This window comes from Rhamphochromis longiceps, linkage group LG13, assembly GCF_057381845.1.
Source record: "Rhamphochromis longiceps isolate RC_006_pf linkage group LG13, R_longiceps_female_GT1.1, whole genome shotgun sequence".
NCBI lineage: Eukaryota > Metazoa > Chordata > Actinopteri > Cichliformes > Cichlidae > Rhamphochromis > Rhamphochromis longiceps.
The window spans coordinates 7,806,358-7,833,918 of NC_140569.1; the positions used below are offsets into that span (position 1 = coordinate 7,806,358).

General features: G+C 39.8%; 1 protein-coding gene across 1 annotated transcript in view; it reads left to right on the forward strand.

The window, feature by feature from the left end:
• LOC146655310 (contactin-associated protein-like 4) overlaps positions 1-25,939 on the forward strand; it is an 84,568-nt gene extending 58,629 nt beyond the window's left edge. Inside the window, exons 13-25 of the mRNA XM_085427564.1 lie at positions 1,481-1,600; positions 1,777-1,977; positions 2,609-2,771; positions 3,043-3,170; positions 3,309-3,479; positions 7,569-7,787; positions 9,575-9,814; positions 14,268-14,504; positions 19,804-19,937; positions 20,177-20,264; positions 21,600-21,818; positions 23,657-23,728; positions 25,544-25,939. Coding sequence (XP_085283690.1) covers positions 1,481-1,600; positions 1,777-1,977; positions 2,609-2,771; positions 3,043-3,170; positions 3,309-3,479; positions 7,569-7,787; positions 9,575-9,814; positions 14,268-14,504; positions 19,804-19,937; positions 20,177-20,264; positions 21,600-21,818; positions 23,657-23,728; positions 25,544-25,740 — 2,189 coding nt within the window. The 3' untranslated portion in view covers positions 25,741-25,939. The remainder of the gene's footprint in view (positions 1-1,480; positions 1,601-1,776; positions 1,978-2,608; positions 2,772-3,042; positions 3,171-3,308; positions 3,480-7,568; positions 7,788-9,574; positions 9,815-14,267; positions 14,505-19,803; positions 19,938-20,176; positions 20,265-21,599; positions 21,819-23,656; positions 23,729-25,543) is intronic.
• The last annotated feature ends 1,622 nt before the right edge of the window (positions 25,940-27,561 follow it).

The window sequence follows — 27,561 nt, forward strand, 5'->3', positions numbered from 1 at the left end:
AATCACTGGATATTTTACAGGACAAGCATGGCTATGCAGTCTTTGTTCAGCAGTGGCAACAGCAGCCTCTGTAAACCATAAGTGGTAATTACAAGATTCTAGTGCATTAAATTAAATGGTAAATGGACTGGTGCTTGTATAGAGCTTTATGTAGCACTCTTGTAACTGGGCACTCAAATTGCTCTTTACACCCATTCACTATATTCACCCATTCACAGTGTGCTTTATTCCATGCTTTCAAGTGGTTTCAAGCAAGCACAAGAGCACAAGATATGATATCCACATCTATTCATCTGCTGCTGAATAATTTTTGTTAATCAAGGTGCACCAACCTGTGGACATAGATTTGGGTTTAGAGAATATATCTTCAGCTTTTATTGAGGTTTCCATTTTTTTTCATTAATTTGACCAGTATAAACAGTACAATCATAATTCATATTAATATAATAATTACAATTATTAGGCAATAATTCATTTTTTGTTGCTTTGCACTAATATAAGAGTTAAAAAAAAAAAAGACCAGCAAAATTAAATCAGATATATTAGCATAAACTTTATTCAATAAACCTTGAAGATATATAGCCAGATACACTTGCAACCATTAGGTGCACCTTTTTTGTACCTGGTTGGACTTGAAAAAATGTTCTCTAGTCTGATGATTCTCAATCTTCTATTGTCCAGTCTTGGTGAACTGTGAATTGTAGTCTCAGTTTCCTGTTCTTCCTCAGTGGCACCCAGTGTGGTCTTCTGCTGCTGTAGCCCATCTGCGTCAAGATGTGACATGCACCTCTGAATGCCTTAGCTCTACTGGTAACTTCCTATCAGCTCAAAGCAGCCTGGCCTTTCTTCTCTGACCTCTGGAATCACCAAGTCACTTTCACCCAACTACTACTCGCTGGATATTTTCTCATTTTCAGACCATTCTCTCTAAACCCTAGAGAAGGTTGTGTGGGAAAATCATCAGTTTCTGAAATACTCAGATCAGCCCTCTATCGCCAACAATCACGTCATGTTCAAAGTCAGTCACATTTATTCTCAGTTATAATGTTTTCCATAAATTAAAAAATACTAGTGCATTAAATTAAATAGTAAGTGGGCTGGTGATCTACATAGTATATAGTTAACTTTATGAGATTGTTTTGACCATGTCTACATGCTCACATGCATTGAGTTGGAACCATATGATGAAGTAATTTAACATATTCATTAAGCAGCAGTTGCACAGGTGCACCTATTAAAGTGATGAGTGTATTAAATGGTAACAATAATATCACTAAAATGTAGCTAAACAGATAATCCAGTGGAGAAAAGTTGGTCCCTCTGCATCTACATTGTAAAAAAAATCTTAAGTTACTTGCAATATGTTGAACAAGACCAGATGCTGAAAAACGAAATGAGCAACCACTGTGCAGTTGCATAGACAGAAAAACAAACTTAAATGTCTGCAGTGATGATGACGAGGATGTCTCTCTCTCCTCAGCAATATACGAGCAGTCCTGCGAGGCTTACAAACACAAAGGCAACATTTCGGGGTATTATTACATTGATGTGGACAGCAGCGGACCCATCAAGCCACAGCTGTTATACTGCAACATGACAGGTAGCTGATACACACATCAAAACACACACGCGTCAACATGCCTGGCGCACAATCTCTTCCCCTCTCTCTTTCATCCTGCCTTATTCTTCCGCTTTCAGTCCTGCATACATACAAATACAGATACAGGTGAAAATTAAAAATACACGCTTTCCCTTATTCTTCTTTCATTGCACCAGAGGACAACACATGGATGGTGATCCACCACAACAACACAGACCTAACGAGAGTCCAGCCATCACCAGAAGTGAATACACATGTAGTGCATTTTGAATATGCATCTGATGAGGAGCAACTAGCAGCAATCATAAGCCTATCAGAGCACTGCGAACAGGAAATTGCTTATCATTGCAGGAAGTCACGCCTACTCACCTCACCAGGTAAAGACCTTGGATGATCTTTAACGCCAAATTTATGTATTGTTGTGATGCAGTTTAAACAGGCAGTTGAAGTTATTTTGGACCAAGCATGGGTACTTCAAGACAATAGTTAAGACTCTTGCATAGTGTGTATTGTGTATCACATTGCATCATAACAGGTTTCTGTTTTTAATAATAATTAATTGTTTTTTATAATGTGAGATATGATCAACAGAATGTCTGTTTTACCTTTGGCAGCCAGCAGTAATAAAAAAGTAGGACCTTTTGACTCAAGGCAGCACAGGTCACTGTGGTTAGCACTGTTGCTGCACCGCAAGAAGGTCCTGAGTTCAATTCCACCATCAGGCCAGGGTGTACCCTGCCTCTCGCCCTATGACAGCTGCAATAGGCTCCAGCCTGACCCTAAAAAAGGATAAGTGGAAGCGAATGATTGGATGGACCTTTTGATTGAATTTACTACCATATAGTTGTGGTTGTGGTATAAAATCATTCAGTATAGCCATGTCTTTTTCTTTTTGTGTTTCTTTTTTTATTGATTACAATAGTCTACAAAAATGTGTCCCATTATAGAAACATAGCTACCATCTGGGGATCGGTCACTTGATATAAGTGATATGTCTGTGTGTTTCAGAGGGCTCTCCCCTCAGCTGGTGGGTAGGAGGCCCAGGTGTGGGACAAATGCACACTCACTGGGGCGGAGCTCCACCAGGGAGCCAGCAATGTGCCTGCAGTCTGCAAAATAACTGTGTGGACTCCAGATATCACTGCAACTGTGATGCTGACAGCAATGAATGGTACTGTATATCATAATACTCATATCAAAACAATTATAGTGTGACGTGTTCCGCTATAAAAATAGCTCATATCCTCACTGCATTTATAAGTCACCAAATTTGCTGCCAGTGCAGCAGATTTTTGTAGGTGTGGCAGCTGCAAGAGCATAAATCAACAACATGTATTATCCTTTACAGTGAATCACATTTTATGCTAAAGATAGATATGTCTTTCCCTCCTCTAGTTTGGAGTTTGTTTTTAATAAAAAAAATTCTGCTCCTTATTTTTTAGGACTAATGACTCAGGCCTGTTGACCCATAAGGAGACACTCCCGGTTAGATCTCTGGTGCTGGGTGATATCCAGAGACCTGGCTCCGAAAGCACCTACAAGGTGGGACCTCTCCGTTGTCATGGAGACAGTAAGTCGAAATCAGAGTGCCAATGTCAGTTTGTCACTTTGTACATGTTTTTAAAATGATGCAGGTGTGTCATGTCAGAGTTGTAAACTCATTCCTGTACCTTGCTTCATGTTTAAAATGCTTTCATGCATTTTGCAGAAAATGTTTGGAATGCTGCATTTTTTGACAAGGAGACATCATACCTCCACTTTCCTACATTACATGGAGAGCTGAGTGCCGACATCTCCTTCCTGTTTAAAACCACTTCATCATCTGGTGTCTTCCTGGAAAACCTGGGCATCAAAGACTTCATTCGAATTGAACTCAACTGTGAGTAAAACTTCTCTCTCTGGTGAGATGTCTAATCTAGACTTCACTTAGATGTGAGTACAAACTGAGCAGGAAGAAGAGTCCTCCGAGTTAAAGTTTCATGTGGTTTTAACTCAGCCGAGGTGATGGTGTCCATCAACCCTTCAAAAGAAATACTTTACAGCAGCACTGCCATTTATTTCTCCTCCTCTGGGAAATCACAGAATTGTTGTTTTTGATGTTGTTGTTGCAGCCAGCTGCAGTGCTTTTATAACCACCAGAGCGTGTAGCTCTCTATCACTCTACTTAAAACACTGAACTACCATGTAAAAGAAACATTTGACCCACCTGCAGTCATTTATATCTGCTGGTGGAAGTCCCCACAGACATCCCTGCAGAGCAGACATTATGACCAGGGGTGCATATAAATGGTCTGTAGGTGTGCATGTGCTGTCAAAATAAAAAACGCGCACCAGATAAGAAGTTGCAACGCACGTTTGCGTACATAAGATTTTCTGGAGGGATTTTCACGGCATATTTTGCACCACATCTCTGTTCATTATTTGTTTGAAGGCAGCTCACCTCCAGTAACCACTTTTCCGAGAATACACACTTCTTTCGCGGTTCGGACTCCTTCTGAAATTTCTTTGGAGGTGGAGGAACACCAAAGTAATTGCTTAAAGGAGCTTCTTCGACTTTTTTAAAATTTCTAAACAAATGTCTGTCTTTCTCCAGAAAATCTTATGTACGTAAACGGGTGTTGCAACTTCTTATCTGGTGCGCGTTTTTTATTTTGACAGTGTATGCGCACCTGCGGACCACTTATGTGTACCCCTGAATATGACAACAGACTAGTCTAGCATAGTATTAAAAAAGAGATGCTGGCATGGTCTGTGTGTCAGTTTATGTGAACTTGCACTGAGAGCATATGATGTGCCGCTGTAGATCAGGAGGCAGTGCAGCCTGTCCAGTAATCAGAAAGAGTGTGGTTTGATCACGGGTCTCATGCTCAAAGTATCCCCAGGCAAACTACTGAATGCCCAGCATATCGATTGTGTGTGTAGTGTTATTGATAAAGTATGCAGAATAAAGTGGTGTATGCAATGTATGCTTGAATTGCCTTGTACAGCAAAAAGTGCTTCGAGTAGTAAGACTACAAAGGAGCTGTATAAATGCAAGTCTATATACTTACAAGTCTATTTACTATTGTAGTTCAGCTTGACTGAATTGCTCCAGTTCAAACACTGATGTGTGTGCTGTTGTTGCTTTCCTCTTTGTTCCTCTCTTGATGAGGTGCTTCACTTCATGTGATTGCAAAAGAAATCGAATCTACCGCTGTAGCTGGTTTTACCTTAAAAAGAAGTCCATGTAACTATATATGCTTAAGGCTAGCAATCAGATCTGACACTCGATTCAGTACTTTCACAGTATTTTGCCGTAAGGCTACAACTGTTGCACTGTAAGCAAGACAGTATCTGCAGTGTGGAGGTACTGTTACTTCCTTTCCTTTTTTATATTCTCTTATATTATTTGTTTCATTTTCTTTTCCAGACTAAGCAGCTAGCTCAACATGCAACATATTTCAGTTAGAATAATTAGAGCTTGAGTAATAAAAATGATGAAGGCAACAAAGCAATAAAGGAGAGCCGGTCCTGCTGAAGATAGAAAACAGGAAGAGGGAGAGCTAGCCTTGAACTTAGATGTGGATTGCTGCTCTCTGAACATCCAGAAAAGGGATTAGAGACTAACGGACTGATAGCAGGTGGATGAGGAGGTTATTTGGCCAGGGGAATGATGACAGAATTAAGAACAAACTGAGTTTGGTAGCATGGGAACTCAGAAGTGAGGAAAAGAAGAGAAAAGAATAAGGATCTTTTCAAATATCCTTTTTCCTACTTTCCTACCTGCCTGACGTTCCTTAAAAGCAAACCCTGAAAAGAATTTTAAAATGGCAAACATTTACAGCATATATATTTTTGACATAATTTCTCCTCCTGTGAACACCATGAATTCCTTGTACAAGACTGATTCTTTTACTACTTAAGTGATATATTTCTTCATATTACTTAGGTAGTAAAAGAACTTCCCCAGGATGAGGCTTGTCCTGAGTTCCTAAAGGCTCTGGATGTTATAGGGCTGTCTTGGTTGACGCAGCTCTTCAATGCTGCATCGAGATCAGGGGCGGTACCTCTGGTTTGGCAGACCAGGATGGTGAAGACCGAAGGGTGTGTTCCAACTATATGGGAATCACAGGTTCAACCTCCCCAGGAAAGTCTGTGCCAGGGTGCTGGAAAAGAGAGTCCATCTGTTTATCGAACATCAGATTCAGGAGTTGTCGTCCAAGGTTGCAGAACACTGGACCAGCTCTTTACCCTCTCAGGGAAATTTGAGGGTGCATGGGATGTACTTCTGGAGTATGGGGTGTCTGCCCCATTCTTTGCAAGAGCTTGGTCCACATAGCTAGCAATAAGTCAGACTCATTCTGGTAGGTGTGGACTCCACCAGGGCTGCCCTGGGTGCTGGCCCACCTTGGTGTTTCCCCAGAGAAGCTGGAGGAGGTGGTCAGGGAGAGTGAGGTCTGGGCTTCTCCAATTAGGCTGCTGGCCTTGTGAAGCAGAAGAAGATGGATGGACATTGACTCTACATCAATAACTTTAGCTTGTTTCTGTGAAAACAAACTAGTGCTTTATCTTTGTAGCTGGTTGTCACAACTACAGTACTTCATTTTTATCTTCCAAAGTTGTCAGCAGTTTTATGTGACATGCTTACGAGCTGCTTGGTGTCAGGTTGTGTTTGCATCACTTAGGTGATACATTACTTCAGCCTGAAAGTGTTTTTTCTCATCAGAGTTCCAGTGGTGCTCGTGTGTCAGCTGCCTCTGTTCCTTATCTTTCTTCCACAGATGATGTACTGTAGTTCTAACAGAGAATGAGGACTTCAGAGTGAGCATGCTGACAAGTAAAAGGGGAAAGCAAGAAAGAGTTTAGCAAGATAAAAGATCCTTTGTGGTTCCACTATAAAACAACACAAAGTTGCTGGTGTTCAAAACAAAGGAACATGCTCTACTGGTAATAATTCCTGGCATGCAAACAACTTGATGTGATCAGATTTGGCTATGAAAATGTTGCTCTGTGTCCTTTCTTTCTATTTTCTGGGGGAAAATAAATAAATATGACAGACAGATGACAAATTAAAGGACATTGTAGTGAGTGGATGCAGTGGCTGTGTTTAGCTGTGGATAGTGTTTTACTGGCATGGTTTGTGTCCACCTGTCTCTTCAGTTTAAAAGGTTATTGTAAATCAATACAAAATGGCTTTGAGTTGATCACCTTTAACCTACCTGAGTCAGAGACTCACCAGGCAAGGCAGGAAACTGCAGTGGGCTGCCAAACTTTAAGCTTTAGCAGTGGCAATGCTCAAAATTTGCAGTGACAGTGGGAGAGACCTGACTTGACCTGGCCCCGCCTGACTCAACTCATTCTGCTTACCGACCGAATGCAGTCTTTGAGCCTGAGGGACATACTGTAATAAACAGCATTTGCACAAATCATGGCCCCCAACCAATATTCACAATGTTTTTAGATGGTGTCAAAATAGTTATAACATAACTATGATGAATGCTGGTTCAAGAGGCCTCCTGTGAATTGTTGCCTGGCGCCTCAACCGACTCTAGAATTACCACTGAACAAAGCGGTCTCCTCCAAGGTGGAAGTGCTCCCATCCATATGATGTTAGAAAATGATTTGAATCATATGCTATGGTCTTTGCAGTCATCAGAACTCAAGCCACCTGAAAGTCTATTTGAGTTTCTGCAGAGAATCAATACCAAGATGCAGTGAAGGTCTTCTTTTGGCAAGGTAATAGCTCAATACATTAGTAGGATAATATTTTTTCCTTTACACTTGTTACCCACCATTAATTAGTTAGAGGTTAGACAAACAAAAGCTCACTCAGTTAAATCATGCAAATAATGAGCACATCTTTGTGTGTGAGCTGCCTTGTGTGCAGGGCAACAAGTACCAAACAAGCTGCAGGAAGGTACAGGAGACACAGAAGGTGCTTCTTACATGTTCTAAAATAAGTCTTATTTTTCTTTCCTCTCTGATGCAGCCTCCAATGAGGTCCTCTTCTCCTTTGACGTGGGTAATGGTCCATTGGAGGTTTCGGTGAAAGCTGGATCACCTCTGAATGACAACAGGTGGCATCGTATTCAAGCCGAGCGAAACGTTAAAGAGGCATCGCTTCGCCTCGACGAGCTTCCTGCTGTCACGCAGGAGGCGCCGGCTGATGGGCACATCCACCTGCAGCTGAACAGCCAGTTATTTATAGGTGTGCAATCAATTCAAAGCTGCTTTTTTTGAGGTCCCAACAAAAACAATGCGACATTTGGTTTTTACTCATGTAATTATTATTAGAGATTAGGATTTCTTTCATTTCAGTCCATGCTTGTTGTTGGAGCTGTCAGATTTCTACTTTTATTTCTTAAACTTTTTCAAATAGTCTGTTTTCTGCTCGGTCTTTGTTTCATTGTGTCCCTTATTTTTACACACAAAACCGCTCTGTGCTCATAGGGTACATTTTCATTGACCCCCTGGGAGGTTGGTGGATTTGCATTCTCGTCACAGAATATATAATCTTCCACGACTCCACACTTCCCTCATAGTGCACAAAGAACATATTGCATTGTCTGCTTATTGATCCGCATTGATGCTGACAGGTTTAAACAAGTCCACAGTAAAGCAGTTCTTGTTTCTAAACCTTACTTCGATATAAGCTTAATAGACTTAATAGAAAATCCCCACAAAGTGATAGAAATTCCCTGGGGATGTGTAGAAAAAAGTCACAGTTTTGTGGTCAGTGTCCTTGCAGTAACCTTGGTAGAGTGTTTGAACTCAGTCCATTAGTTAAGGTAGTCATTTCCTGACAGGTCCTGATGAAACTCTTGGCCCTGATACGAACCTCATCAACTCTGCAGCCATGGGAAACTGTTTATCTCATCATAACAGTCTTGAGATTGCCAGTTTGGCAGTCTGAGACAATTATAATGTTGCAGAGCGTGAACTCTGAGGACAGCTGGAGGTTGTGATGCGAAAACTCAGAAAACAATAACTTTTTGAGTTTAAATTCTGACCTGGAAGGAAAAAAAAAATATTTTCCTGTCACTGTCAGCCAACCAGACAGGACAAGCAGACTGTCAGAGCGATTGGCAGGTCGCTAACTTTCTAGATAACAACAATCAGCTTGGTGCTGGGTGAGCAGAGCCACAGCCAGTGAAATGTCAATTTCTGGAATTTTTCACCTGCCAATTTGGGTTTCATTGTGCTTCATTTTAAAAATTCAGTATGAAACCGATGACAGGCCTTTTTTTCTTGGAGGTGCAGAGTATGTTCTGCCATTAATAATAGAATCAGATCAGTCAGTTTTGCTTAAGAATTTGATAACACAGATTGTTTGTCATTCATGCGTGTCTGTACAGTATGAATGCATAAAAATCATATAGGTAGTGTTTTAGATTAAGATAAATTACATCTAAAAAGATAAAGCACTGCAAATATGTCTCCTAAGTTGCATTGTCCTGCAGCACTTTTATTTCACTGTGAATGATAAATATATAAAAATAAACTGGTTAAAATAGAGTTACATTCAGTTACATTCATAACTTTGTTAGTTCCAATTATCAAAATTATCTCTTTTTCACCTATTCATCAGGTAAATCCTAGACAACCTAAGACCAGGTGGCTAAAAATGTTCCCACAGACTGCCACAGTTAGAAAAGGTGTTTTCTTTTTTAAATTAGCAATAGATACATCAGCTTTCAAGAAGGGAGCCTTTCTGCATGTGCAAGAACCATATTTGCTAGATTAGTTTTATGGCAACTGTTTCTCAAATGCGAGGATTTGTGATTTATGCCACTGTGTTTAAATATATTTTGGGTCTTGGACAAACCTGCAATTTTTAACTTGTTCTCAAGGCAACTGTTAAATGTTTAAACATCACTGGGATTATATTATTTCACGTTGGTGGTTTGCACAGAAACATAAGTAGAATAAAATAGACAACAGAGAAAATTCATTACAGTGTATGCTTTTTTTTCTGTGTGTCTCCTGTGTGTTCAGGAGGCACAGCTTCAAGGCAGAAGGGCTTTCGAGGTTGCATCCGCTCTCTGCAGTTGAATGGCGTCACTCTGGACCTGGAGGAGAGAGCAAAGATCACCCCTGGGGTTCAGGCAGGATGCCCAGGCCATTGTAGCAGCTACGGTTCGCTGTGCCAAAATCAGGGTCGCTGTGTGGAGAGACCCACCAGCTTCTCCTGCGACTGCAGCTCATCCGCTTACACTGGACCTTTTTGCAACAAAGGTACAGAGACTTGGTCTTCAAGCTCAAAGATGCACAATGTCAAATTGAAAATTACATTAAAAATCACTTAAAAGCTTAAATTTGGGGTTTAATAATATGTAGCCTTGGGTCACTTTAGCAGTAGTGCAGTTCTTGTTCTTCCTCTATCAAAAGTCACATAATCCAAATTAACACAGGAACCTGAAGAATGAGTGTATCTTTTGAAATTTTTAAAAACCCAGTCAGCATCTCTTGAGCAACTGTAGTTGCTGACCTCCAACACAGCCACCTTCATATGCGCTACAGTGCAGCACTTGGATGGCCTATAAATAAAACACATATACAGTAATGTCATATATAAGTGAGGTCACACCCAGCTGTGCTGGGGCACACTGCATACTCTACTGTATATACACAAGGATTAGCTGAGAGGTTTGGTTTGTACATGTAGATGTACGACGACCAGTGTTGGAGACCAAAGTACAACCAAAAGTATTGCTATGATGTGCATCAGACGTGTGCTGTTTTTGCCTTTGAAATAGTAGTTTTAAAGATAAAGATTAGGAGATGCATCATAGACAAGTTGCACTTATCGACACTACTGTAATTGATTGTGACATGTTGGCCTTTCTGTTTATATTTATGAATTAGACAGGAATTATTTGCTAACCTTTAGCAATCCGTTTGAGAGTGATTGCAATCAGTCAAAGCTGGACAGCAATAGGAGACAAGTTGCTTCCCAATCAAAAGGCAATCAAAAGTGGTAACCCAGAGGCAGTGTCACATGCCCAACTTCAGATTAACTATTTGAAACTACTTGTAATCAGTTGGTGAATGTGTACAAACTCAACTGCACAGACTGGGATGTATTCAAGGTGCAGGACACTGACAATCGTGTCGCATTGGACAGTTACACCTCCACTGTCTTGGACTACATCTGTTTCTGTGTGGACAATGTAACAACTTGGAAATGATTCCGTGTGTTCCCTAATAATCCACCCTGGATGACACACGGAGTTCAACAACTTATTCGAACAAGGAACAACGCTTTCAAATCCGGGGACCAGGAGGCATACAGTGCTGCCAGGGCCAACCTGAGAAGAGGCATCAAGACTGCCAAGCAGCAGCACAGGAGGCGTATCGAGGCCAGGTTTGAGAACAACACAAACCCAAGGCAGGTCTGGGAGGGCATCAGGGCTATCACGGACTACAAAAGAAGAACACCATCACCCTCAGCCGACAGTTCTACTCTGGCTGAGGATCTAAATCTCTTTTATGCCCGTTTTGACAGGGAGAACACCGACCCTGTCCTGTCCCCTCTCCCCTCAACCGACCCTGCTCCGGTCCTGAGCACTCATGAGCTGAGGCGTGTGTTCCGGAGCATTAACACCAGGAAGGCGGCCGGGCCGGATGGAGTGCTGGGCCGGGTGCTAAAAGACTGTGCTGCGGACCTGGCGGACGTCTTCACCTCTATATATAACACCTCGCTGTCCTGTTCACTGGTACCATCCTGTTTCAAAGCAGCAACCATCGTTCCCATCCCAAAACAGTCAAATGTCACATGTCTGAACGATTTCAGACCTGTGGCACTCACCCCCATTCCCGCCAAATGCCTGGAGAGACTGGTCATTAAACACATCAGAGCTGCTTTTCCACCATCTCTGGACTCGCACCAGTTTGCATACAGGGAGAACCGGTCAACCGAGGATGCGATCGCCACAGTGCTACACACATTACTGAAGCACTTGGAACACAGGAACACCTATGCACGGCTCCTCTTTGTAGACTACAGCTCGGCTTTTAATACCATCCGGCCATACAAACTCCGTCCCAAACTCCACCAACTGGGACTTAACTCCTCTCTGTGCAACTGGATTGTGGACTTCCTCACTAACCGTAGACAGAGTGTCAGAGTGGGTAAGAACACCTCTTCCACCCTTGTGGTCAACACCGGTGCCCCTCAGGGGTGTGTTCTGAGCCCTCTGCTATACACTCTCTTCACCCATGACTGTATTTCCTCCTGCGCGTCCAATCTCATTGTTAAGTTTGCAGATGACACCACAGTGCTCGGACTTATATCCAACAATGATGAGACAAACTATAGGACAGAGGTGCAACAACTAGAGTCATGGTGCCACGACAATAACTTGGTCTTAAACACCAAAAAGACCAAGGAGATCATTGTAGATTTCCGGAAGAGGGGTCATAACAACCATCTGCCTCTCTTCATTGGCAGTGAGGCGGTGGAGAGGGTGAGCAGTTTTAAATTCTTGGGGGTAACTGTGACCGAGGACCTGTCCTGGGGCAACCATATCACCTCAGTTGCACGGAAGGCCCAACAGCGCCTCTACTACCTGAGGAGACTGCGGAGCGCACACATTCCCAGATCTCTGATGTTGAACTTCTACAACTGTGCCATCAGCAGCGTTCTGACGTATAGATTTCTAGTGTGGTTCCCCAGCTGCACCAAGGCCGATCAGCAAGCACTCCAGCGGGTGGTGAAAGAAGCTGGCAGAATTATTGGAACAAGTCTGCCAGAGATCAGTAATATCTTCCCCACTCGCTGTCTGAGGAGGGTGCACAGTATCCTGCGGGACCAACATCACCCTGCGCGCCACCTTTTCCATCTGCTGCCCTCAGGGAGAAGGTACAGGTCTATACAGGCCAGAACATCCAGACTGGCCAACAGCCTGTATCCACAGGCTGTGAGGCTCCTGAACTCTCTGCCCCCCTCTCACGGACAATAACCATATCCAACTTCTTAATAGCAATGAACTGGTCTGCATTGGTGCATCATATCTTTATTCTCTTCCCCCTCCTGCCCCCCCCCCCCCCCCTCTTTCTTAAATCGATAACTATCATATCTGATATCATATCTCACAGTACAATAATATTGAATGGGTTGCATTGTTGTATTTTGTCATGTTTCTCAGGTCTTTGTCTGAATTTCTACGAACATTATTGCTAAGGATTGTCTTATTGCATTGGAGTCACACTGGGTTAAATATGTACACTTGGGTTTTAAGGGGTATTTATTATTTTCTTCCTTTTTTTGGGTTTTATGGAAGCCCCAAACGCAATTTCATTGTTCTTGACAATGACAATAAATAAATAAATACTAAAAAAAAAAAAAAAAAATTAAAACGTATTTATAAAACACAAACAAGGTCAAAAAGTGCCTAAAATCAAGAGAAAATATAAATAAATAAAACAAATGAATGAACAACACTGTTAGAACATAAAAGATACAAGCTTACCAGCTACCTTTTCTATCACCTTAAAGCTACCAGTTTTTCCTGTCTTTAGCAGGTTGCTGTCCTATTTTCGGTTTAGTGTGACTGAGACATAGTGTACTATCACTTGTGTCTTCATTCTGAAAGGCAAAACTAAGTTTTAAAATCTACTCAAATCCTTTATGATGAAAAAGGATCAGTACCGCTGCTGACCAACACTGCTGCATGCAGGTGTATTTGATGTGGCATCTGCCGTCAAATCTAAGCCAAAATGCTTCGCATTCATTTTGGCTTGGTCCCGGCACTGAGAGTGCAAAAGCTTGCAACCTTAATGGCAGGAGTAAAGCCAGCCCAGGCAGGAGGAAAAGATAAGAGCCAAAGAGGAGACGTATTGATGTGGTGAGAGAGGAAGATCAGTTATGTTGACTTCTTAAAGAAGCCAAAAGAAGAGGAGGATTTTAAAATGGAAACCAGAAGCTTTGTGAAGATTTTCAACTGAACTTTTCTGACAAATGTTTCATTTTCCAAAAACTGTCAGTAAAGAAGCCCCTGCTGGGCATCCTGATGGAGGGATTCTGTCATAACACTAGTGCGCACCCATACTTCTTTTTATTTAAGTTATCAGAGAAATATTGAGTCATTACATCGGCATAGTAACACAGCTTATCTATATTCAGTTATTAACAATCCCAGCTGCGTTGCTTGTTATAACTCTGCATTTTTATCTACAGTGGAAATCATAACTCTGACATCCGACTCTGTTATAATTAGAGAGCCAGATTTGTTGTTTTTTTTTCACCTGTCAGCTGGTTTCCTGTGGCTGCCTTTTCACCAGCTCACTAATTAGGTGTTGTCAATGAAACAGAGGCACAGCACATTTAAATATATGAATCATTGATATTGTCTCTTGTGAGATTAGTTGTCAGTATAAAGACATATTATTTATAGCCATGTAAATCATACTATACAGTATCTGCAGAATGATGTGGTTCAGTGAAATGACACGACTGGGATAAAATGTTTCCGGGGCTTATTTATCAGGTATAATGTGTATGAAATGATAAAGAAATGCTTGATGTGAGGAAGAAGAACTCCTAGCTAAAATCTAAAAGCTCAAGTAAAATCTTTCACAGCTTGTAAATTAATCATCTACATATTAAAATATAATGCCCGCCACAACTACTGCATAACTGCTGTAACTTCTATGTTTGTAATTCAATTTATCGACTTACTCCCTACAGAGGTTTCAGCCAGCTTCAAGTCAGAAACATCAGTCACCTATGCCTTCAAGGAGCAGATGGTGAACGAGCTGAACAGGAGCAGCAGCAGCAGCTCCTTCCCCTCCTCCATCTACTCTGACATAACCCTAAAAGCAGAAAATGTGTCCCTGAGCTTCAGGACCAGCCAGAGTCCTGCTCTGCTCCTGTACGTCAGCTCCTACCACAGAGAGTACTTTGCTGTGCTGCTCAGCAAGCCAGGTGAGCACTGAGATCCTCTCTGTATTTTTAATAAGGAAAGTGTTCTTGCATCAAATACTTTGACTTGGCCTTTATAAAATAACCATGACCTTTTGTTGCTTATATTTATAAGTTGTAACAGTGGTGTTGTAGCATAAGGCAAAAATTGTAGCATCAGTTTCCTGTTTTTAGCTCGCAGGAGTGGCACCCAGTATGGTCGTCTGCTGCTGTAGCCCATATGATTCAGGGTTTGAGTTGTTATTTGCGTTACTGTTGCCTTACTATCAGCTCGATCAGTCTGTCTATTCTCCTCTGACATCAACCAGATGTGTTCAGTATTTACTCTTTTTTTAGACCGTCTCTGTAAATCCTAGAGATGATTGTATGGGGAAAATCCCAGTAAATCACCTGCTTCTAAACCAGTAAGCTTCAGAACCAGCCCGGACAGTCTCATTCAAAGTCAATGAAATCTCTTTCCTTCCCTGTTTTAATGCTCAGTTTCATCAAAATGTAGACATGGTCATGGTCAATGGGCCTCCATGTTGCTACCATTTGATTGGCTGATTGCGTATTTGCCTTAGTGAGCAGTTGAACAGGTGTAACTAAAAAAAAAAAGTGAGGAGTGTTACAAAAAATGAAACGTTTTTTCAGTCTTATCAAAATAACAGATTTAAATGGATTTCTAAAGCTATTTATTGGTGTTTCTGTAATAGGCATGTAATAGTGAATGACATAAAAATCAAGAATTCAGGCTATGAAGGCCTCATCCATAATTTCAGCTCGTCTCCGTTTGTCATCCTTCTTTTTTTTAATACAACGAGTCTTCCTGCCCTCACTCACCTTCTTTTTCCTATCATCAAGTTCCCCTCTTCTCTATTCCTGTTCACTTCTGTGTTTAATCAACTCACTGTGAGTTCAGCCAAAGAAAGAGACAAGAGGGGCCCATCTGAGTCGGAAAGGACAAAGAAGGCTGACAGACCTATTGAAAGTGGGATACCACCTAAATTAGCTGTAAATAGACTGCGAATCGGCTGCTTTAATAACCCAGGAGGAAGCTGATGACCAGGAGGTCACACAGTTTCCATGGTGATCAGGTAGTCAACATGACAATAAACTGAAGCACCCCATTAAAACTCTTGGACAAGCCTTTTCTGGTGAAAAGACTCTGTGCCAAGACTGCGAGCAGCTTGGTTGATGTGTCGCTGCTGCTGCTGTGCTGTTACTGCACCTGTGTAACATTTTTATTTTTGCTGTAGTTTTAAACAGGAAGATTATATTTCATCGCATGTCTAAATAAAGGATACGTCTGCTGAAATTCAGCACTTTTGTGATCGTCAATAAAAAAGATGATCAAGCCAATGATTAACCAATCTACCACCATGTTTTGGTGGGGCACTTGGGCTCAGAAGGCAAAGTTGGTCCCTGTCTCCTCTTGACTGCATGTTGAAATGTTCTAGAAAAAAGTAAGATACAAAGGTCTGTAAAATGGCATTTTAGTGTGAAAGTGCTTTAAATGGTCAGTAAGGCTAAAAAGTACTGCATGAACACCAGTCTATGCACCATTACAATTGACACCAATCAATATTTTCAGGTCTTGTTCTCTGCTGTCGTAAAGAGAGGCGAGTGTGAAGTCGTACACCAGATTGATTAAACTATTCCTGGATCTGTTCTTTGACAGAAAATGTCATCAGCTTCATCCTTTTGGCAGTTTTAGCCCACACCACACACATTGAGATGATTCTGGGACCGTAAACATGGTTTGCACTGTATTTGAATTTTAGTGGAAAAGTCAGCTCGTGAAATTTATCTTACTAATATTCAGTGTTTTGTTATGAAGCTAATGTTGTCTTGTAGGCTAACAGCTGTGAGTGAACACAAGTTTTGAAAATCCTGATGCTGAAGAATTTAGAGCTTAAAGCATTGCATTCAGGGAGCTACAATAGTGAAAATTATACTGAATACAGCTTGAATGTGGTAGTATCATTACATAATTTACCATAATTATACTTTTTTCTTGTTTTAAAAAGGTTAGAAGGAAGGGGCTTGTCTTCGGTAGCTGACTGAAATTCCTTTTATAAGCCGTGTTTCCACTTTTACGCTTATAATTCGTGAAACCAGTTGTTAAATCAGTGAGGCTCCACCTTCACTTTCAACCATTTAATATCAGACTGCTGAAATGACAGAATTAATACCTCTTATTTCATCTTGTTTATCTAATAACTCCACCGCTGAGCACATGTGGTTAATAAGTACATAAGAGGTAACAGGTGCACTGAAATTTGGGATTCATTCGTGGGATATTTTAGCTACCTGAAAGCGGTAAAAGTGAAAGAGTGATTTGACTGTCTGTAAACAGACTTATTCTAGTTTAGACCCATCTAGTAAAAGCATGGAAATGCCTTTTCCCACACTTGAACTGTTATTTCTACAGGAAAATGTGTTTTAGACAGCATTTTATAGGCTTTTTTTAGGGAGTCTCTACATCCATTCGTGGATGATGATAAGAGCGGAAATTAGCCTCGGGCACATACAGATAATATATTTCTAATAGACTGAACAAAAACAATGTGCATGCAAATTTCTCTTTTTTTCCACACAGTTTTAGTTGTGAATCTCTAGAGTTTTATACTTCTGGCACCTGGTGTTGTTAGTGATGGCTGAACCTTTCATCTTCAGTATTTGCTAACTTTTTACCACCTACTAGCTTAAAGCTTGCTGACAAACTCTCTCTGTGGAGTAATTTCAGTCTGTCAGCTCAGCAATCACCTCCCCTGACTTGTTGATCGTGGTCATGTGAACACACTTTATAACTGCCTTTGGCTCACTGCTGTTTCTTCACCTTTAATAAGCACGGTTCAGAAGCCAAACGGGTGTTAAAAGTATTAAATTGGTTAAAAAAAATTATTAGCAGAGCTGAAAATATGAATAATGCATGATTTGAAAGTTGGAACAGGTTTCTTTCTCACCCCCATTTTTTTTCTGCTGCTCTCACTTTGTCTCTCCTGTCATTGTTCTCATAAGCAAATTATTATTAAAGATATGCTGATATGAATAGGAGTAAACTAAAAATAATGTGTTTAAATTCGCAGTGGATGACGGAACATTTGCTTTTGAGAAAAGCCTGATCAGCAACACATCTTCCTACAACCAATGGAGATCAGTCATTATTCATTTAAAAAAGGTGTGAGGAAAATCAAAGTACTTCATGCTGTAGAGAGCCTGGCTTTTCCAAATACTGAATTATTTCGGGATATTTTTTGGATCATTGTTCAGTTGCTAATACCCTTGAAGAGCTAGATCTTTTGAATTAATATAATCTTCAATATATTCATGATTATATAATGAGGCATGTTTATGGAGAAAATTTGATTGGGTCTATTTTTAATATAAATAGGAAGATGGCTTTTAAAATGCTACAAACGTAAAAGGTTTATGTTTGGAATTAAGTCATGAAGGTTTGAAATTAGGAATTGTGCACTCACCGGCTGCTTAGTTACAGTTTTTATAGTACTGGTTAGGAATATGTTTTGTCTATAAAAATCTCTCAATTCTTCGTGACACCTTTATACTCCATTCTCATGCTAGGTTTGAACTTCAGCAGCAGAACTTCTAAAGCCCCCCTTATTTTAAGCACAGGCTGGAGGATCCAGAACAAGGACCTCTGGAGCATTTAAAAAGGTTTAATGGAGTGAATAACACCAATATAGAGAGCTGTCAAAATGTCAAAAGAGGAAGCACATCAAGTAAATGTGATGAAAATGGCAACAGAGAGTGGACAAGGAGGGAAGTGGAAAAACCTTTGCAGAAGAGCAAAAAATCACTCAAATGTTATCAGAATCAGAATCAGAATACTTTATTAATCCCTAGAGAAATTTTGTGGGTTACAGTTGCTAAAGAACAGTAGCATTAACAATAACAAATTAGACTATTTATCAATATAATATGTTAATATATGAGGAATAGCACAATATATACAACAAATACAAGTCACCAAGTAATAAATATTCAGGGTTGACAGATGTGATTATAAATAAATATCAATAAATTGACAGCAACATTACAGAGTAAGAACGAGTATGTGCAAAAAGGATGTAACCATTGCTTGATACCACACTGATAGCAAAATCAAGGGGAGAGTAAGTGACACGACCGCATTATATATGCAACAGGTTGATGAGTGGATGAGATCAGGCAGAAACAACATAAACAGTTCTGAGACATGACAAAAACTATTTACTGGATGTAGACACTCCTCCACTTCATAATTTGCATCTAAATTTGCCATTTACACCTCAAGTTATTAGACACTGCAATTGAGACTTTTCTAGGGAAGAAGTGCAATTTTCATTAACACATAAGTGGAGGAAAGGAAATGTGAGTTTCCAGAAAGATGGCTCGAATAACTTTCAAAGCAAAAAAGCAACAGAGGATCATATAAACAATCCTACAATGAAAGCACACTATTATATAAATGAAGTTACTGATAACATTCACAGTAAAGTTGAAAAGGTAAACTGTGCATATTGACAGTGGTGTGTGAGTTTGAAAACAGAAAATGTAAATCTTGGCTGTTTTTGTTTCATATTAACCTCCTAAGACTGGAACTCTTTCATGGCATGCATTTTTAATTTCTCTTTGCTATTTGGGCTGATTGGGACCTGATGAATGTGAAAACAAAGAATTGCCTGATTTTTATTTTTTACCTGATTTTTGTTTCTGACAAAAATGATCCACATATGAGGACATTCATTTTAAATTTCAAAAGAACAGTGGCAGTATAATGTCCTCGTAAGTGGATATCAGGCCCCTGTGGGGCAAAATTTGTTTTTTTGGGTCTAGACAACCCAAAATGTGATGTCTACATATGTTGACGCCAGGTCCTAGGAGGTTAAGAATTATTTTTTTATTTCTTCTTCACCTTATAAAGTTCAGCATGCTCTTGAAAATGAGCATCACATAGTCTAGAATATGCATGAGATCCACACCAGCCACACAAAAATCAGTTGGTATGAAGGAATTCCAATACTTAATTTGGTATTTTAATATCTAACGCCAGCTTATTAAAAGAAAGGCAGGGACAATGAATCCACACAATGGACAGAGATGGCAAAGAGGAAGGATGCATGGCGGCAATGAAAGCTTTCTTTTTTGAATATAATCGGAGAAGAATATCTCTTATGTAAGGTGATTTTAGACAATATTTTCTTCAACTACAGGAGCTTTTGAAACTTCCCATTTAAACATGTATTCAATGTTATTCAGTCCTGTCTTTTGTGCCACACAGAAATATAGCAGTTTACTGTGCTGTTGCTAACCACAGATAAGCTAGAGGTGAGGTACAGACTGGACAGCAGCAAAGATGCAGAGATACTGAGGAGCAAAGTGAAGAACCTCGCCGACCGACAGCTGCATGTTATTACCATCAGTCGACTGGCAGACGTTGTCTCTATGCAGGTAACACACACGTGCAAACAAAAAGCACTCAACCCGTCTTCTTAGTCAATAATAAACAATAAGTCAGCCTCTGTCAGCGGAAAAAGCAACAGACAGGAGGTTTATGAAATAAAACCTCTCTGAAAATCAGTATTTACATTATATCATTTGTTGTATATACCAAAGTACTTACTAACTATTCAAGTGTTGGCGTTTATTTGAAAGCCCGTTTTGAAGGGAAACCTTTTATTTTCTGTCAGATTGACCAGAATCCCAAAGAGGACTTCAACCTGACATCTGGTGTAGAATTCAATGGCATAAGGTCGCTGGTTCTTGGCAGTGTGCACGGTAAGTGAGACAGCAAGGCCTTTCAGGCTGAAGAGCACTCAGACAGAATATTATTTTTTCTGCTATATCAGACAATAAGGCTTTCAAACCTTTCCTCACTGGTTCCCTCACTGGAGGCGGTGTTGTCTAGACTATAGGGTGTATACGACACAAGGTTTGCTTTCAGTTTTACTGCACAAAATGACAAGAACAAAACTCCTTCCAGGCCAGAAACAACTATTCCCTGCTGTTAACATAACACCAGCTTTACTACAACTTTACAACTTCATTAAGTGCTAACCATAGACAGTATACAAAATGAAAGCTGCTGTGACATCACCCACCGGTTCCTGAAAGACTGAGACGAATGTTTCTGCCATTGCAATCTTGGTTGCATTCAGTTTTCTGTTTTTGAGACTTCTAGATCATCTATGTATATTTTCCCCTTCTGAAAAAACTAAATCAATTGCTTAATATTTTTTAAAGGAATTTTAAAAAAAAAAGCCAGATGCAGCAAAATACATTGCAAGTTAAATTATTTTTATGCAAATTCATCAGATGGCTTAATAAAACTTCTGTTTTATAAACATTTGAATTTTCTGGCAACTATTTAATCATTCAGGCTTTAAAGGGTTAAAGCTGTGTGTCCTGACTCCAGCCAAGCAGCTAAAGCTTGACTTTCAACAAGTAACAAAATCAGTGACCTCAAATGCACTAAGATTCGTTTCAGGGTCACGTCACAGGCAAAAAGTACAGAGGAGACAATGAGCCAAAGAACAGAAAAGCTTCATATGTGTCTTCATGCTTTCTTGAGTATTTTGGGACTTTTTTGTTTTGTTTTGTTGGATCCTCCAGTAACCTTGTTTTTGTTCCCAGCCATTTGTCAGCATTATTTGTCCTTTTTTTAGTCTTTGTATAAAACATTTGATCATTTGTAACAACTAAATGTACGACATTAGCATCTTTAATAGAAGGTTCATTGATGCCAGTTTTTACCTCATAGCGAAACTGCATCAGTAACCTCATCATTGTCATCTTCTCCTAGTAATTATGAGTGCATTGTAGTGGAGTTAATAGACCTCAGACTATTTGGAAGAGAGAAAACCAGACACTGATTATTTGGTCAATACTCTAAATCAGCCGCTGCACCTACCACTTTGAAGCAATATTCTTTCAGCTTGTTTTCTTATTATCTGCTTTTGTTATGCCCAAAGTATTATTTTTCCTTTTTGTTCTTTAGCAGAGTTACAGTAGCACTGCTAAAGCAAAATCAATTTTAAAAAAGTGAAGTAATCACCATCCTTACTGTACATTTTATAAAACATCACAGTCTGTGTGCTTGTCTTTTCTCTATAGATTCTGAAGGGTTGGATCCGGACTTGGCTCAGATTGCTTCTCTGGGTTTCACTGGCTGTCTATCTGCTGTCTTCTTTAACTCCATCAGCCCTCTGAAAGCTGCTCTGCTCCACCCAAAAACTAGTCCAGTTACCGTAACTGGTCCGCTGATCCAGTCCATTTGTGGCTTTACTTCAGCCAACCTCTCTCATGCAACAGAAACCACACACCATCTATCAGGTAAGAGGGTTATTTCCTTGCTCTCTTTATTGGTATTGGAGATTGAAGGAGATTGGAGTGGTGGCAATGATGGTCAAACTGTGTCTCCAACACAGTTTTGTTCTGTCCCTCGCATGGCTTCAGATCACGCAGAGAGAATTTCAGAAGCAGAGCATGTTGTCTGCATGGGGTCATCTGTTTTGAGAGTTGACTGGATTTTCTCTGCTGTTCCTGTATCTGACTTCCTGCTCCCCTTATCTGATTTGTTCAGCTTGAAATGGCTTACATAAAAAAAATAGAGCTGGTGCTGTTTGCGTGACGCAGAGTGATTTGCTTTGAAATCACTGGCTGATTTCTTTTCTTTTCAGGTGCTTTTTATTTTTGTTTCTTTGGACACCTCAGTTTAGGCATCTAATTCAGGCCTCTTTACACTAACTCTGCATGTTGCAAAGTGTCAGTTAGCTTGTGCATGTGCATGTGGCATCAGGAGATCCTTTAAAAGCATCCATATGGGACGAGTTAAGAATGACACCACTGCTACTGCCACATCAGAAATGCCAAAGGACACCCGAGACAGCAAGTGTTTTGCCAAATGAGAATGAAAATTAGAAAGGACTGGTGTGTCATCGGCAGAAAAAGTATTACTTACTTTCACTTTAGACCGTATATGTGTTTAAAACTATTAATACGTTTTGAAAATATAATATTGTGTCTCTACCAATGATATCTGAATTTCTAAAGCTGCACATCCTATTTAATGAGCTGTTGCTTCCTCAGTTGTGTTATATGCAGATCTGGAACCACGCATAACGACTAGGTGAAGACAATCTCGACGTTTCATGGGGCAATTTCTGCTGGATGATGGTTTTTCTGCATTATTCCTGCGACTAGGATAGTGTCAAACATCAGTTTTTTTATGCCAGCCTCTACAGATGTTCTTTTTACAATTGCAAATGCATGTGTCAGGGAAAGGAATTAAATGTAATGACATTATCCTGGTGGTTTGCATAATTAGAACATCATCCAAATAGCTTTGAATATCATCATAAATGCAATGTCTGGTCTCCCCCTGCAGATTTTCAAATAAACACTGCTACAAAAAAAAGAAAAGAAAGATGCTAAACTGCTTACCACTCAGACTTATCATGTCTCAGGTTTCTGCACAGCGGCGCAACAACAGTCATAAAGGTCATGTGCTATTCTTGTAAAAGTCAGCCTAAACGTATTACAGAAAATAAAGGCATATATTAAAACACAGATTTGTAGTTAGGGGACAACGCTTGGACATGTCTCATCTGTGAAAGCTACAGCATCCTCCACACAGGTCAGATAGTGAGTAGCAAACACATCCTCCAATATTTGTAATGTTCCTTTACCGCACAGCCACGGGATTATGTTTCCCATCAGACTCAAATAATTAATATTACTGAAATTCCTATCATAGGCACTTCTGTGTGGGTGATACCTCTCCAACTTCATGATGTGGATGACTCTAATGCTGTTGTGCACTGCAGTAACGGCTAGAAAATGAGGCAATTAATTTGAACCAGTGGTGAGAGTTTGCGTTGTCATATCCTTCCCCTGTGGTCACTCATCTAATCCACTCTGAAGTCCCACCGTAGATGATTCCTGTTTCCCCCTCTCTGCATTCTCTTTTCAGCATGTCGCAATATCTATTTTTTGCCTCACTAATGGCCATCCTTTGCTTCCTTATTTTTCTTTTTCTCTTATCTATTCTCTGTACTTTATTTCATCATCTTCTTTCAGTTCCCCTGTGATGCTTGTGCTGCAAATTCCCTCTTTTCTCTTTCATATTTTCATTCTCCCTGCACCTTTTCTTCTATGTCTCTGTTCTGCAGGCCAGTCTGGATCAGTGGGAACAGGTCAGCCTTTAGTGAATGCCATCAGGAGTGACTCAGCTCTCATCGGAGGTACTGTGGCAGCAACCTGTTTCAATGTGGCTCTGCCATTATCATCAATCATGAGACAGAAACTGTGTACAAAGCCAACGGGGATAATGTGATGTCAAGTCAGTTAATAGACAGTTTCAAACTTGTTCTCCTATCACATCTTTTTTCCTTTATTGGAATTCATTTATACCTTTCTTTTGACACACCTCAGTGCAGAGGAACTGGCATTGAAATGATGATTAAAACTGAACTGCATGTTGTGCAAATGAAAGCCCACAGCTGCCTCTCAAACAGCTTGACTGTGTCTGAATACACAAAGGAAAACATGGCTAATTAGAATACAAATTACGTTCGACTCCAAGTACAATTCCTGTCAGTTTTTGTTATTGCTAACATCAGTGTAGATACCTTCTAATAGCTCAAATTGCCCAGGGAGCCTGGAGAAAATGTGGACCCTGCAGTACTAATGATGAAGCAAAGCAATTTTGTTTCCTGTGTCTGTTGGGCCACTGACCACTCGCCTTCAGATAGGAGTTTTATTTCATAATGTTTTGTTTCCAGTTTGGCTCTCCGGTGATAATTTATTCCAATTGAAAATAAGACAAAAGCACTCAATTGTAACCAGTTTAGTTTCCTGAATCTGCTTTCACTGTAGAACAGCAATGAATAGTTTCAGCCTTTTTCAGGAGTTTCCAGAGGTTGTGTGTGTCCTGCATTATGATTTGCATAAAGTAGTCCAGATGGTGGGCACATGCCATGAGTCTATAACTGGTTTTATTTCAATATGTAAAGGATTAAGAGAGTTGCAGTTATTTTTACAAGAAGAAATGTTAAGATGTATGCAAACTTGAAGAAACTTTTAATTTCAGCTTTGACAATTAACAGGTGTTAACAATTCATGATGCATAAAACGTTTTTTCTTTTGATCACATACAGTTCTGACATATTTTAAACTGTTGCAGGTATATTTTCAGCAACATATTATAAAATAATATCTCACCTCCATGTTACACATATGGCTGGGTGTTTCATTAGAGACTGCTGCTCCTTTTTCTCCCGACTCTCTTTCCTTTACTGACAGCTTGTGTACACCGTACTTGTGGTTCTGATGAATTACGTAAAGCAAACAAAAGAAAATCATGACATCCTTAGAACAGGGTGATATGTGCTCTGGCTTTCTGTGGAAGTCTTGTGAAAGACAAAAAATATATACCAATGAGGCCAATTGAAATTTCCTGAAATGTTCAAAACTCAGTCCAATCCACAAATTGCTGGCTTGAGAATTTCACAAGTTTTTCATTAGACATGAAGAAAAAGCAGAAACATAGACTCAAACAGATTGTCTCTACGAACACTGACTTTTAGGGAAAATGCTAGTGTGATACCAAGAAATTATGAACAAGAGTTTTCATTTTTATCAAAGGCAAAAAAATATGCTTTGAATTTCAAAATTACATTTTTAAAACTGTTCCATTAACACTGTTCAGGTGTGTTAATGGAATTGTTCACTGTTCACTTTTTATTTTTGTGAGTCAAATCAGAACTTTTTGATTGCACCTCATAGTTGCATACCCTGTATTTGCTTTTTTAAGTAAGGCTGCCGTTGTCGTATACAGTTTGCATGGAAGAAGTCTCCAACAATTCTCTATGTCTACAGAACTGGAGCCTAAGCTAAGGGATGTTCCTATTGGCTGCTTTAAGGCACTTTAGTATCAGCTTTTCAGACTGAGAAGTTACATCCACTGTTTATGTGAAGTCTATGGTTGATGTCCTTAACATATACTTATATTGCCTCTGCCATACTGTTATAACTTTGTCCATTTATTTGCTTTGCAGGTGTGATAGCTGTGGTGATCTTTGTAACCGTGTCTTCATTAGCCATAATGGCCCGATTCCTCTACAGGAGGAAATGCACATGTCAGCGCCAGGAAGTAAAAACAGTGAAACCCGAAGACAATCCAGAGTTGCCATTCAGAAGTCGGATCACTTCACAGAACGGTCCCACTGAGAACCAGAAGGAATATTTTATTTAAGTGACGGTTCAACTTGCTTCTGACCTGGCAGTGTTGGAGCTGAGGGGACAGACAGAGATAGAGATGCCTTGTCAAGCCTCAGTGCTTTACACAACAAACTGAGCCTGACTACTGGCTCAACAAGACTGGAAGATGCAGACAGAAACTCATGTTCTTTCATTTTGTTTGCTTTGTTTTTGCTTCTATGGTAGTGTTTTTAAACAGACTCTAAAGATGGTCATATGTCAATATCATCGGTGGAAAAACTGTACATAGAAAATGATGTAAATGTTACAATTCTGACTTTATATCAACCAATCTTGTGATTATTGAAAGAACAGGACAAGAACAGGAATGATGTTGATAATGAATGTCTGCTATTTTATCAGTGAGCTCAGTTCATTTATTTTAATGTTATATTTCATGGTGGGAAAGAAAAGTGTATCTGTTCACAATGAACATGTTTGTGTTCTCTTTTCTTTAACATCTGTTATTCATGCTTCTTTCATTGTTACACAAAGCAAAGTGTGGCTTGTATTCATTTTCTGAAATCTGTTATCTGAACAAAGGTGGAAACCACAGATTGGTAGAAGTTGAGGTACTGATTTAACTTCTTTGCTCAAGTAAGTAAAAACCAAAAGGCTTTGGTTATGTAAGGACATTGCTGACTATTTTGGTTCAACGATAGCGGACTAATGTCTTCATTTTCTCTCACGATGTCACTTTTCTCTAGCGCAGGCATGTCTTTGCTTTCCACTCATATTCCCTGCATATATGTTTTTCGTCTTTCATCTCTATCACATCTTTTTATATCACGCATGATAAACACCAGTAATGGATACACCACACTTCATTACTTCCCGCCTCCGGTTCCTATGAAGGCATTCCACTTTTTGTCCCAATATCATTTTTTTCCTTTTATCTGAAAGTCAGTTAAGTATGAACAACATTTTTATGTATCAACTGGCGCAGACCAATGGACTATATGAAAAATGTATAACATAAATATTATATTTTGAGCCAAGTACCTCCAACCCACTCTCTGGCCAAATAAAAAACCCAAATTGCTCCTATAAGTTTCACCTTCATTGAAAACAACTTGTTTAGGTTTATCAAGGTTTGGTTTAACAACACAAGAAATATATTGCTGTACTATGTAAAATATTTTGTCAACCCATCACTCCACCCCAATCTCTTTTCTGTGGAAGGTTAGTGAGATTTGAAACACCTCATCTAAATTCTTCAGTTTCTCTCATTGTGTTGATTGCTCTTAGCCGGGAATGGTGTGAAAATTAAATGTAGTGAACCGCTTGCACACACAGTATATGGTCATGTTTTTGCTGAGAACATTGTAAGTTGTCTTTTTCTATGGTGTATTTTAAGCAAGGACTGGATTTCAGTTTTATTGTATTTTCTCTTTTCATCCCAGATGTCATTAGATTTTATTAGCTGATTCAGCAGCATCTTCGTGTGCAAGTTAAAAATTTTCATTAAAAAAGTGAGTAAATGACCCCTACGATAAACCCGAGTTGAACTGAGGAGAAGTCGTGGAAGTGTGTTTCAGTGATGGCACCAAATGCTTGAAGACGATGCAGGGCATGCTGGGAAAAACGACATAGCTTTATCACTCCACTACATGTAGAAGCATGCAGACGGGCCTGGAGGATGTGGATGTAATGAAGAACAGAAGACCAAATAATAATGTTGATTAAATGCAAAACCACAGACTAAAGAGGACACTGAATCAGTTTATATAGTGTGAACTCTTTAGTGAATGTCGTGTTGAGTTGTTTTGAAGAGTACTTTTCAAGGTGGTGTTGATAGGTTTGGTTCTCTTCTAGT